Raw genomic sequence first — 13,697 nt, 5'->3', positions numbered from 1 at the left:
TTAGTAAAATGTCAAAGTGAACATAGTTTAAGTGTACTATTAGTAAAACGCTAAATTGTACACCGTTCAACTATACGATCTAGTGTTGAACACAGTTGAGAACTTTAGTAGTAGTAAAATGTGAACAAACTATAAACTAAACTCAGTTCTGGCATGCAATGGCTGATGTATGGCTTTACATTTCAGGCCTTCCCGCCGTTAACATCAATAACTAGACGATCTGTCGTCATGGCACAAAGGCAAGTGCCAATGCACAGAAAGAAAATACCATAACAAAATATCGAAACCGGATCCGCGAGAGGCTTTCCGACATGTCGTCAGTGTAATCCGGGCCAGACCCAAGAACAATGCCACCACCGCCATTAGAGCCAGTGGTCCACATGCCCAAATTGTTGTCCCTACTGCCGACGCCGAGTGGACCGGCGTGCCAAGTGAGCTGGTCGATTAGGGCGGCGGACTTGGGCTCGACGCTGTAAGCCTTCTCGTACTTGACTTCGAGGCCTTGGCCGGAAGTGATGAAGAAGGCGCCGTTGACGAGGATGTCGCCGTCAGAGCGCCAGTTCCAGCCGCGCCACTCGGACTCGGCGGTTTCTACACGCTTGGTTACCTCCTTGGCGTTGCGGTCGTATGGGGCGGTGTAGCGGTTGCCTTGGCTGTTGATTGTGGGGTTCCCGCTGCCGCCGATTGCGTACATTTCCCATTGGGTGAAGTCGTTGTTGACCACGTGAATGTAGCCTCGCCGGCACCGTGGCATCCTTTGCACAAGCTTCTCGCCGAAGTGGTTGAATGCTATTGTTACCTTGAGTTGGATCATAGAATTTAGTGTTAATTTGAAAAAAAAAGGGAGAACAAGGAAAAAGGGAGGGGGAATTCACCTGCATTCCGGAGTCCGGCGAGTAGCTGTCACTGTGACCTAGTAACATAACCTCATCGTGATGCGAGAAATAATTGTTTGAAATCGTGATTCCGGTGGAGCCCATCACCGCATCAATCAGCCCATCCTTGCAATGCGAGAGCGAACAATGGTCAATCCATATGTCCTTAGACCCGAAGATCGAGATCCCGTCGCCGTCCGATTTCGTACGGTATCCGTAATGCGTCGGACTTGATCGGACCATGGTGTTCCCTGTAGAACCACGGCCAGGGACGAGTTTCAGATCGATGTATTTCCTCCAATATTAAGGTGAATAGGGACTTTTCGATTTTCGATTTCGTTACCTGATGGATAACAATGGTGGATGTGGATATTGTGGATGATGACGTTACTTATGTATTGCAAGGTGATGCAACCGCCGCCGACGATATGGACGTTGGCGCCGCGGCCGTCTAGGGTTTTGTAGCTGTTAAAGATGAGTTCCTGTGAGAGTTTGATGAGCATATTGGCGGGGAAGACGATCCAGAGAGGCTGTGGCTGTATAACGGCGTATCGTAATGTCCCGGGCTCTGGATTGACTGGATCATCGTCGGAGTCATCTGTGACGACGTAGAACTCACCGTTCTTCCCTCCTGAAGCGTACTGGCCAAATCCTATGGCGCAATCGGCGAGGCGTTGGCGGTTGTTTGGCCAATTTGAATCGCATTTCCAGCAGTCGTCGATGGGGTTTCCGGTGTAGCAGGAAGAAGATTCGTCGTTCTCTGAGTTTTGGATCAGTCGCCTTCTTGTTATGGAATCATTCACTTTCCTACGACAGGTAAGAATTTCCTTTCAGATTTCTAGAAATTCATTGAACTTAGCGTTAAAACCTTCAAAACTGAAAATGATTTGAAGGAAGTATAGACGAAGAATGCAGGAAATAAGAACATAGTGATTTTCAGTGCTAGCCAGAAAACAGAGTAGCCAGGAACTGTAGTGAAAGAACAGTGCATGAATCTAACGAAGAACATAGTGATTATACAGTGTTTTTCTAGAAAAGAAGCATGAATCTAACGAAGAACAGTGCATGTTGATCAAAATAAGAAACGAAAAGCAAAATCTGAGTGGAAATGGATTTTTCAAATTGAAAAAAGAATCCACAAACAGAGCAACCAAGAACATACTAACAAAAATTGAAGAATGGTCAAGAAAAAAGAGCAATCAAGAACATACGAACAGAAAGAACTGCATCTAAACTTGATTTTGTACATCTAGTGCAAGAAATCATACAAAAAGATGCATAAAAATCTTGAAATGGGACAATAAAGTCCAGAAACTCAACAATGTGGTAAGAACATGGTGATTTGAAAACAACATTCTTGAATCTGAAATGGAAAAATGATGGACCTGTGAACTTCTTGAGCAACCAGTTCAGGGCTCGGATGCTGGCCGGGGAGACTGAGGTTGAGAGCGGTGCATGGCGGCGAGAGGGAGTGTAGCAGCAAAGCTAGCAGCACAATACAGATTGCAGCCACCATTTTGGAGAGCAAAAATTGTAAGCTCTGTTTCTCTCAACCTCTCTGCAATTGTGTTAGAACTGTCAACTGTTCTTCATTTTTTTGCCTTCCATGTTACCCTCAAAAGCATTCTGAATTCTCATCCTCCTGTGCTATATAATCATTTTCATGGACTTTTGGGATTCAGTTAGAGAGTGAAAGGGGGGAGAGAGAATCTTCGGTTCTCGAGGAGGAAAGTTGTATCCAATTTACTTCGGGATGAAATAAGTTTATTTCAGGGTTATTGATCTTCTATCTTTTAGTCGAAATTATAATATCTTAAACCTTTAAACTAGACTTATGAAAGGTTCTTGATCTTCTATCTTTGAGTCGAGATTATAATTTCTTAAACCTGGTTATGAAGAGTTCTTGATCTTCTATCTTTTAGCCGAAATTATAATGTCTTAAACCTTTAAAACTAGGCTTATGAAGGGTTCTTGATCCTCTATCTTTGAGTCGAGATTATAATATCTTAAACCTTTAAACTATGGTTACGAAGGGTTCTTGATCTTCTATCTTTTAGTCGAAATTATAATGTCTTAAACCTTTAAACTATGCTTATGAAGAGTTCTTGATCTTCTATCTTTTAGTCGAGATTATGATATCTTAAATGTTTAAACTAGGCTTATGAAGGGTTCTTGATCCTCTGTCTTCTAGTCGAGATTATGATATCTTAAACCTTTAAACTACGCTCATGAAGGATTCTTGATCCTCAGTCGAGACTATGATATCTTAAACCTTTAAACTACGCTTAGGAAGGGTTCTTGATCCCCTATCATTTAGTCGAGATTATGATATCTTAAACCTTTAAACTAGGCTTATGAAGGGGGTTCTTGATCCTCTATCTTTTAGTCGAGATTATGATATTTGAATCCTTTAAACTACGCTTATGAAGGGGGTTCTTGATCCTCTATCTTTTAGTCGAGATTATGATATCTTAAACCTTCAAACCAGGCTTATGAAGGGTTCTTGATACCCATCTTTTAGTCGAGATTATGATATCTTAAACCTTTAAACTAAGCTTATGAAGGGTTCTAGATCCACTAACTTTTAGTCGAGATTATAATATCTTAAACCCTTAAACTACGCTTAGTTTAGCATCATTAAAAAGAAACCTCCTTCCTTGGATATAAGTTTATCTTATTATTTTGTTACTCTGTTAGTTAGTGTTTTATGACAAAACATCCTAAACTTATAGGTATTACCCACAAAATTTCTGCCTTTTCCCCCTTTGAAATAAAGATAATGAAAACGAAAACAGAGGTGGCAGAAGATGATTGGTCTGTATAAATAACAAAACATATTTAGTTTAGATTTGGGAATGGGATAATAATTGTGGTGAGTAAAGTAGGTAATGTGAAGAGAAAAGCGCTTTCTTTTTGACTATGTGACTGCATCATTGAAGATTGGCTACCTGCTGTTCCCTATTCTGTTCCCCTCAGTTTACATTTTTGTAACAAAACATCCCAATTGGTCAGGTGGAAAAGGGATGTTCTTCACCCTTTCCTTCAACATTTCCTTTTGAATCTTGTTAACTTAATGGTAGGCAATGAGCGTTTCTACTATAGGCCACTCGAGCTCTGCATTTCAAGTTCGTCAATTACTAGATACGTGACCGAGCTCTTGGTTTTGATTGTTTAGGCTTTTGGTTCATTTCTACGCTTTCTAATATAGTTTTGAAGGATATCTGCTCATTCTCATTCTATTAAACTTTTCTAGGCCTCATGAATAAGAACTTATCTCATTCTTCGAGCCACCGAATAACTGAAAAAGGGAAGTCATGCTCTCGGTGGGATAGAAGAGCTCGTACAAGTTATTAATGATTAGTACTTAGGTATAAATTTGTAAAGAAACTTCCTTGAAAATGTTTATTTATTTATTTAATCTCTGTTAGTTTCTATAAATTTGATAATTATTTTATTATAAAATTTATTTTACCCTTTGTTTTTGTTTGAGTTTTTATGGTTAATCCTGTAAAATTAAACTGATAATTATCTTTTTTTTTTTCCCATAAATGGTTTCTATTTATTTATTTAACCAAGTGGTAAATAGTAAGTAATAGTAAGTAATGCACCATTACAAGGCACGAGCGGTCAAAAATGGAACGCGCGCAACATTCCACAGCATTATTCTTCCCTTTTTTTAAAGACATCGGGCCCTTAAAAGAGAGATTTAACCCACATCATGGAAATTTTAGGACCGTTTCGGGTAAAAAATGGGTACATAAATGAATCGAAAAACGGCATCTAAATGAGAGTGATCTTAAGAATATGATGATTAAGAAAGACTTAAAAGAAATGAAATTTACTACTTATACTATGTGATCTTCCTTTTTCGGTGGTTCAAAAGACTCTAAATTTAAAATTGGTCTTTATAATTAAAAAATAAAATAAAATTTAGTCGGTTTAATATTAGAAATAGTTCATATAATTTAACGAAACCTTAAAAATAATAGTAAAATTTTAATTTATAATAGTTATTATAATTTTTAAAATTTTATGGACTGATTTTTATTTTTTTTTAAAATGTTAAGTATCAAATTTATAATTTAATATAATTAATTTTAGGTCAAGGATATTAACTTTAAATTCGAGTGTTTTTAAAAAAATTAAAAATGTTTTTAAGCCTTTTTTTTTTTTTTTTTAATATATTCAAAATTTGTAGAAAACAAAACATTCATATATTTTAGTTACATTTTAATAATTTTTTTATTCACAGTATTATTATTTATTGCAATAAGCAATTCAATCGTTTTTTTCCGCGCGTTGTTTTTAAATGTTCATGATATAAAATCTCCATGGGAGAATGAAACGAGCGGGAAGCAAAATCACTGTTCAATATCCACTGAACTCCGAAATCTAAAGCGCCATTATCGGCTCTGCGAAGCTTTCGTTACAGAAACAGGAGTTGATAGTTGAGACGCTGCTAGGATTCTTTCCATGCCGGACTCTTTCCCTTCTTACGTTGACATTCAGAACGTTCTTGTTGACGGGGAGCAGTATGAGGTTGAAGATAGTGACGACGGGGAAGAGGAAGAGGAAGATGACGATGAAGAAACTGATGATGGTGAAGAGACAGTCGAAGGACATGCGGAAGAGAATGCTGATAATGTAATTGAGGCGCAATCGCCCAGGGCTTCTCAAACGGGTCCTTCGAGATCTGGTCAAGCTAGGGTTTCGTTTTGGGTTGAGGAAGAGGAAGACAAGCGGAGAAGGACCGAGGGTGGCGAAGCGAGTTCTTCAAATGGCGTTGGAAGTTTGGAGATTTCACAAGGGAATGAGTGGAATCGGAATGAAATTGACGGATTGTTTTGCCCTATTTGCATGGAGGCATGGACCAATTACGGCGACCATCATATTTGGTACGTGCAACTAATCTTTTTTCCTCTCTCGCTCGCTTTCTCTTTTTTTCTATATGTATATATTTTGTTTGGATCTTTTATGCGTGTGATATGTTTTTATTTTCACGCATTATGTAACTTATCAATTTTTGTAACGAAAACTTGTCACTTTTAGGAAAAAAAAAAAAAAAAAAAAAACAAAAACAAAACAAAACAAGTGTGATTGATGGCTAATTTCTCAGTTCCATTTTCCACTTTTGTTGATGACGGTTTATAAGATTTTTTCCATGGGGCTATATAATTAATTGTTCATGAAATTTTGTAGCTAGTTTAGATTTGAACTTGCTCAATTGCCTACACTTCGGAGCTGTCCTGTTCTTCTTCTTCTTCTTCTTCTTCTTCTTCTAAAAAACAAAAAAGTTATCCTTGTAGGACATAATTTCAAGTGCTTCATAATGTATATAAAACTCTACTTTGAATAGTTTGATTTGATGATTTAAGGGCATGTATTATTTTCAGAAATGTATATATGTGGTCTCTCTTAATCAGGCCTTTTATTTTCGCAAGTCTTAGATAGTCAGGGGCAGAGCCAATGAATTAACAAATGAACTAGATCATTATCCATTTTAATGGGCCTTGAAGTCATAGTTCGTCCGAGGAAATCAATAATAAAAATAAAATAATAATTAAGTTCCTAAAGTCATCTAACTGTCTCATGTTACTGCAGCTGTCTTCCTTGTGGGCATCTATATGGCATGTCTTGTATCAATAGATGGCTGCAACAACGTAGAAAGGCAGGAAAGGTATCTGTCCACACAATGATTTAAGTCATCGATTTGGACAAAATTATGAATAGTGTACTGAAAAATTAATCTTTACACCCTCCCACCAAAAAAAAAAAAAAAAAAAAGTGTCCACAGTGCAATATGAATTGTTCGATGAAGGATGTTAGGAAACTTTTTGCATCACGAATTGTTGCTGCTGATGAAGAATCTCAAAAGGTTTTCCTAAATTCTATGGTTTTGATATTTGCTTTTAAGTTTTAAGGAGGAAGCTAATCTTAATAAGGATTCTGCTTGTTTTACAGAGAATTCAGTCACTTGAAGCTACTTGTGCCTCTCTTGAGACTAAGGTCGGTAGAGAACCCATCACTTCTTTAAAGTAACTAAATATAAGTTATGTTCTAAATTTGCAGCCTTTTTTTTTAAGAAAAAAAGAAGTCAATAAGAACTGAAAAAAAAATCTCAATAATCTCTTACAAACCCTTCTAATTTTTTTAGAAGTTTCACTATCTTATGGTTGATAGTATTAAATAAATTATTACATTTTCCTATTGTCTGCCTCTAAGAAAAACTCATTTTCTATTGTGCTTTAGTTTGCCTCACTTGCATTAACACTAATCTTAACATATGATGACGTATCTCTTATGTTTGTTCCTTATGGCTTTCAAGCCCTTATATATACTTTACATTTGGTTTCATTCTTGATCTTTGAACAGTGATGTATCATTCGTATTTGTTTGCTATGGTCTTCAATGTGTAGAATGCCAATTGGTGTAAAAAAGAAGTTGAATGGAAAAAGAAAGAAACAGACTTGCAGTCAAAAGTTCATGAACTTACCGAGGTACATTTTTAATTGCAAAGTTCCGTACAATTAACTCCTCTTCATGGGTTGGTTGGCTTGTTAAGTATCTTAGTGTTGATCTGGTCATGGCACCTGCTACATGTTGAGGTGCACTTAGGTTGCGTCCACTTTTATCCTTCTCCGTAGTCTCTCCCTTAAAATTTTTTGTTGGGTTTGGTGTATGCCTCCTTTTATAATGATTTTGACCATTTGCTATTGTGATGCCGTTTTTAAATCGTTTACCAATGTGCTATCTTATACATCTTGTATCAAACTGTTTTCATCGAGTTGTATTTTCAACTTTCAATTTATTGCACCTAGCTTGCGTAGGTGACTAGGTCTAATTTTTGTGGTTTTTTATGAATTATGAGATATGCCAACTCAATGATCAAACCATAAACAAAATGCCCCAAGTTTTGGTTTCCAAAGGCCATCATGCCATTGTTTGAATTTACATATTTGAATAGGAGGTTCAAGTGGCCACTTGGGATACATCAAATAGTCGATTACTTTTGGAACTGCATTTCCACCTTTACGTGTCAAGAAATATGCAACATGCATTTCCATATGCTTTTTTCTTTGTTCTTCTGTGCATCCTCACCGATGTCATCTCAATCCTTGGATGCTTGGTTCGCATATGGATATTTTTTAGTCTAGCAATGTACCCATACATCTGTGTTAACCAAGAATTTCCTGGCTCGTCTAGAAATTCTGTCTTTATAATTGGTTAACCAATTAACTCACAAAAACCAATTTGGTTGGTCCTGTTCTTGCTTTGTTGGTTCTTGGGTAAGTCTCTTGCTCGGAAGTGACCAAAATTCTTAGGAGTGGAGTAGGTGGGGAGCAAATTTCTTAAGTTTTGAGATGAGCAAACTTCCAGCTGCAAACAAAATTACATTATGAGTTCTGAATTAAACCAATAAAATTTTTGGTTTTAAACCAGTTTTGTTTTATGTTTGAGTTTTTTTTAAGCTATATTATTAAGTTATTAATATCTAATTTTTTACAGAGGACAAATTATTTGGAGCATTTATTAGAAGGTACAAAGAGAAAACATGAAGTAGCCCATCTTGATTGCATCTTTGAGGGGAAATCTGTATCCGGTACTTGCAAAGTTTAGTTAGAGACATCTTCATTCTAGAATTTTTGTTGCTTTAATTGCATCATGTCCACCTGGAACTCTAAACTCATGATTTTATTGTGATGTTTTTTCATTCCCATGTCTTTTGAAATTAAATCTGTAATAATGATGAGGATGGCGTCTTATCCATTGATATATTTTTCAGATCATAACTTTGGCTTAAGGTTTAGTGGACAGGTCTCTTCTTGCGGTTTTATATTAGAGGTATTCTATTGGAGATTCTCAATTTTCCTTTTAGTTTCTACATGCTGTATTTTTTTTTTTTACGATTTCAAGGAAATGTTATGTTTCTTGTTTTTTAAAATAATAAAGAAGGCTACAGCTGTGACGACTTCATCTTCATTCATGCAATGCCAGTTTATTTTCTGAACTTAAATTTCTATTAATTCTTGAAGTCTGAAATGTGATTGAATGGAGTTGGATAATATTATTATTTTTCAAATTGCACGTGGAACTATTTTCTTTTACTAAGGGATAGTTTTTGAAGACAGAAATCTTATTGAAGGAAGTCATTCTCTTTTGAGGTGGGCAAATAAAAATTGTTTTGTGAAGTTTACCAACTTTGCTTATTTGAAGTTTACGGATTAAGTTGTTATTTCAACATTCATATTCTAAGAAAGAATTTTAGTCAACAACTGAATGACTTTAAGATTTTGGAAGATAGCTGGTGCATAATTGGAGTGGAGACTAAAATTTGTTTAATTCTAATGGGATTTTTCTTTTTAATACATGCTATCTGGAAAGTTTATTGAATCGTCCATTTCCTTTTAAAAGATGTTCACTCATAATCCTGACATCACAGTTTGGTAATTTAGAAAGAGCTGCTGGTGGATGGTGCTCGTTCAATTGATGTAGATTCCTCCAATCAAGTTGTTTTGGTTGCAAGAAGGCAGTCCGGGTTTGGTGGAACACATGTAATTACTAAGGTATGACTTCTGATTTCTTTTCATGAACTCAACTTTTGTAGGCATTTTAGTATTCAAACCAATGTTCTGTTTCTTTTGGTAAATATAACTTCTTCAGATAAGCTTAATGTCTCCATATGAAAGGGAAGATATAAGAATTCCTTTTTGTACTAATGCTGTAAAGGACTTGCACATTTCTCCGGCTGCCAGAAACCTTGTGCTTTATTCTTCGTTAGGGAAGAAATTAGCTGTTCTCAGGTAAATCAGGTGCTATATCTTTGAAATTGAATATATGGTTCTTTATTCATATTTTTTTCCTCCAAGGCTTACCTACTCTATCAAATCATTGCAGTATGGAAAGCAACAATGTCATCCTTGACTATGAGTTACCAGTAACGTTTCCATTCTCTTACCTATTTTATTGTGTTAAAAACTATGAATTAGCTTATTTTTTTTAGAAGTTCCAATATATCAGTTTCTCAATTTCTATAAAGGAGAAAAATATTACAACGGAGAACAACCCAAAAGCTTCCCTATAAGAATGGATTGTAGATGAAGAATAAGTCCTAGAATCTTTAGTAAGAGTACACCAAAAATACAAATTATTTTATTATTATTACTGCATAAGCTTACTTAGGCACATACGGGAATTTAAGATTATATGCGAATATAATTCTTGGCCCTTTTGCATGTTCCTACTTGTTATACTGTTTAAATGTTTGTAATGTCCACTCACACAATTTTTAATTTTACATTTAGAGAGTCTGGTTTTGGTATGTGGATTAAATGGAAGTTTTTTATTTTTGCAATTCATTTCAGGGTTTATAAATGAAACAACATGACTTTAAGAATGTTGCTTGGTCGTGTTCATGGGATCTTTGTTATATTATGTATCTGTTTCTGTTTGGTTTTAAGTCTATAAGATAGTCCATATCAAGCTCTTAAGTCTCACCTCAATCTCTTCGTTGTATTTTAAACTTTTATGGAGTCTGATCTTGGTATCATACTTAAAAGCGTATGTTACTGTTTGTGGTGATGTGAATTAAAAGGACACTTTTTGCAATTGATTTTAGGATTTATACATGAAACAGCCCAATTCGTGGGACATCGGCCCTCTTGTAAAAAGAAAAAAAGAAGAAGAGAGAAACAGCACAACTATAAGGATGTTGCTTGGTCATGTTCATGGGATCTATGTTTGATTTGAAGTCTGTAATATAGTGTTATAGTCTATATGAAGTGTTTAAGTCTCACTATGTTTTGTTTAAATCAATGCTTATATCTTCAGGATGCTGCTTGGTCGTGTTCATGGGATCAGAATAGTTCACACTATGTTTATGCTGGATTAAAGGTCAGTCCAAACATTCCTAGACAATTATGAAGTTTTCATTGTGCTTACGATGGGTTATTAAAAAAATTTCCCCCCTTTCAGAATGGTTCGCTCATGATGTTTGATATGCGCCAAACTGTGGGTCCCTTGAAAACCTTGCGAGGCATAACGAGCAATCCAGTCCATACAATACATTCTCTTTCAAATAATTTAACTCTTTCTAATGATGTTAAATCTGTTCTGTCTGCTTCTGCATATGGCGTATGCCAATGGAACTTCGATGCCTCTGAAGAAGGGTAAGCTGATGTGCTATGAATCCATGCTCTGTGCTTACAGTGCTAGAGAGTTCTCTAGTGATAGTGTGCTTACTTGCCCTTGCAGTTTTCTTTTTATGTTGCTTCTTTGTTGATCGGTAGAACTGAAATATTTGCTTCATTTTTCACCATGCTTTATAACATAATGTTTGAAGTAACCATATCATAAAAGGTTATTACAAGTCTAGTTAGATCCTTGTTTATTTGGTCCTTAACTCCAAAAAATGTCTAATAGGACACTTTCTAAAATTCAAGGACTAACTTGTAATTTAACCTAATTATCGTGTCATTTACTATTGCATTTATGGTATGTTGGATATCTTCTCATATCTTACTTGAGCTATTCTTTATTCATCAATTCCTTTCATGGACATTTAAAAAAAAAAAATCAATTCCTTACATGGAAATGTAATGCAACACTATCCTATATAAACTGTCTTTGCTATTAGTACCACCTTAATTCCTAGGGGGAAAAGAGGGAAGGCTGTTTACTAGTTTGAAGGCCATTTTTAACCTGTCATAAAATTATCACGTCCCTTACTATATACCACATGTTCTAATATTTTCTACAATTGTGCCACACTTTGAAGGCCATTTTTAGTTCCAGAAACAAATCAAGGAGTTTGTACATCTCTTGCCTATTGCTCGAGCCGAGACGAAATTGTTGCTTCATATCGTCCCAAAGTTGGAATGTCAAGTGAGATACCTTATTCTCAGATTTCACCTTCTCCTTCCCACACTGCTGGGCATAGAGTTGATGGGTGCCACATGGCATTCAAGAAAGAAGAAAATTTCCAAAAATTTTCGAAGTTGGGTTCTGCACGTGCCAATATAGATGCAATACGCCTGCCAAAATCTACTATCATAGACTTACAAGACTGCAGTAGTTTGTTTGTATTCGGAGATGCAGTAATGAATGAATTGATCCTGCAGGAACTGCCTTCTTTTAGGTCTTTTCAGCATCTTAAACTACATAAGCATCCTGTTCGTGACGTTAAGTATTCGTATGGCTTCGGTAGAGGATTGCTTAGCTGTTTAAGTGATGATACTCTGCAACTTTTATGCACCAAAGGCTCATGAATCAGTAAGTTGAATTTATGGTTTAGCTTTTTTCATCCGATATGGTTTATATGCTATACTGTCATCAAGATTATATACTTCCGAGTTTCGGTTAGATGCCCTCTTTTTTCTTCCTTTTTGAGATTCATCTGAATTCTTCTTGCTATGGCTGAACTGTGATTTTGGCTTTAAAGAGAGCTTGGAACTTGTGAGGAGGCTTGATCATTTGTTAGGTTTAATGCATACATTTGGGCATAATTTCCAAAGATTTTTGTTAGTACCCGCCAAGCTTTGTTGTCCTAGATTTGTCTAGTTTGTTTATTGGTTCTTTTGAGTAGGCTGCTGACTCTTTTTTTAGTTCGATCGTCACCTTTAGGGAGGTAAGTTATGGCTTACCAACTAAGCCAAAGAGTTACAAAAAGGACTCTCAATTGGCCATAATATGGACAGGATCATAACTACAAAAGGAATTAGAGAGAGAACCATATTGAGGTTCCACAATGAAGCCATAATGGTAGACAAACACAAAATTCTAGCTTTATTCCTGCATGGTGTTCCAAAAAAGAGCTGTCTTGTTTCATTTTTCTCGATAAAAGCTTAGTTTTCCTAAAAATTATTTAGCAGTTCAACTTTTTAAAGTACTAACTCTCCTTTTGTGTCATTGAATGTAGGTTCTTATTTTACTCGGACTCGTTCTAAGTCGAGACAGGTAATCGATAAAAGAGTTTGACAATTAGGCGTTGAAGACGTAGACGTAGACGAAGACGTATTTAATTCATAATTTGGGCTCTGCAACACTCCAAAAGCACAAAAATCATTGATCCAAATTCAAAATAATCCCACCAAGAGTGCATTTTCTCCAAAACTTGCAAGTGACAGTTTGAACGGCATCTCTTTAGCTTCTTTACCTTCAAATGGTGACATCCGGCGAACAATTATTCTCTTTTGGGCTAAGAATAACATTGGCAGCTGCAGGGACAGAGTAAAGATCCTCAAATTGGAACCTGCTGTTGTGATTTGTGAAGGTATCCAATTGCTTTAACTCATAGAGACAAATAATAACCTTAGGAATCACTTATTGTTGACAAAATTGTGAAGAATCCCAAGGGTTATCTGATTGAGTTTATTATTATGTTTTCCAATTTCTCAAATCCTCAATGATTTCATTGTATTATATACAGACTAATGGACACAATAGGTTAATGTAACTCTTCACACTTATTTGATGTGTTATATATGCAATAATGAACGTATCTATTATTTTGTTGTTCTAATTAGACTATAGTTTCATTTCAGACCTTCTTAGGTATCGTATATGTTTCAACAATGTTATATCTCATATATATTTAATATGCTAACGATACTTTATTGAACAAATCCTCAAGGATATCTTACACATCGTGTACGAAATAAACAGATCATCTGAATCGAAATTAGAGTTGTCCATGGGGTAAGGACGAGATGGGAAAGTCTTCCCCATCTCTATTCTAGCCACTTATTTCATTCTTATCACTTAAAAATTTTCCATTTAATTTTGAGGAGATTCCTAAGATTTTATTTTTCGATTGAAATTTTATTA

At 35.7% G+C, this 13,697-nt stretch overlaps 2 protein-coding genes and 1 long non-coding RNA gene across 5 annotated transcripts; 2 read left to right on the top strand and 1 right to left on the bottom strand.

The window, feature by feature from the left end:
* Nucleotides 1–11: 11 nt before the first annotated feature.
* LOC111781648 (Pectin lyase-like superfamily protein) lies at nt 12–2,402 on the bottom strand. Its single transcript, XM_087120177.1, has 4 exons — nt 2,261–2,402; nt 1,219–1,682; nt 876–1,126; nt 12–799 (listed from the first exon to the last, which is right to left on the bottom strand). The coding sequence occupies exons 1-4, from the start codon at nt 2,389–2,391 to the stop codon at nt 227–229; spliced, it is 1,419 nt and encodes a 472-aa protein (XP_086976303.1). The 5' UTR covers nt 2,392–2,402; the 3' UTR covers nt 12–226.
* LOC147786695 (uncharacterized) lies at nt 1,046–4,287 on the top strand. Of its 2 annotated transcripts, XR_015414499.1 has the most exons (4): nt 1,046–1,183; nt 1,281–1,691; nt 2,284–2,408; nt 4,129–4,287. It is a non-coding gene; the product is annotated as an uncharacterized LOC147786695 (long non-coding RNA). The 2 variants fall into 2 exon arrangements; XR_015414500.1 differs by lacking the exon at nt 4,129–4,287 and having other exon boundaries at nt 2,284–2,496.
* Nucleotides 4,288–5,181: 894 nt separating this feature from the next.
* On the top strand, nt 5,182–13,296 carry LOC111781649 (Transducin/WD40 repeat-like superfamily protein). Of its 2 annotated transcripts, none has more exons than XM_087120175.1 (14): nt 5,182–5,770; nt 6,477–6,552; nt 6,661–6,750; nt 6,837–6,881; nt 7,292–7,372; nt 8,382–8,475; nt 8,659–8,717; nt 9,329–9,439; nt 9,603–9,676; nt 9,771–9,810; nt 10,704–10,766; nt 10,848–11,041; nt 11,650–12,143; nt 12,790–13,296. In XM_087120175.1, the coding sequence occupies exons 1-13, from the start codon at nt 5,349–5,351 to the stop codon at nt 12,137–12,139; spliced, it is 1,839 nt and encodes a 612-aa protein (XP_086976301.1). In that variant the 5' UTR covers nt 5,182–5,348; the 3' UTR covers nt 12,140–12,143; nt 12,790–13,296. The 2 variants fall into 2 exon arrangements, with proteins under 2 accessions (XP_086976301.1, XP_086976300.1); XM_087120174.1 differs by having other exon boundaries at nt 9,537–9,676.
* The last annotated feature ends 401 nt before the right edge of the window (nt 13,297–13,697 follow it).

Source organism: Cucurbita pepo, chromosome 19, assembly GCF_057944985.1.
Source record: "Cucurbita pepo subsp. pepo isolate OVF chromosome 19, ASM5794498v1, whole genome shotgun sequence".
NCBI lineage: Eukaryota > Viridiplantae > Streptophyta > Magnoliopsida > Cucurbitales > Cucurbitaceae > Cucurbita > Cucurbita pepo.
The sequence above is the reverse complement of the archived record's forward strand: the minus strand, read 5'-3'. Positions and strand labels throughout refer to the sequence as shown.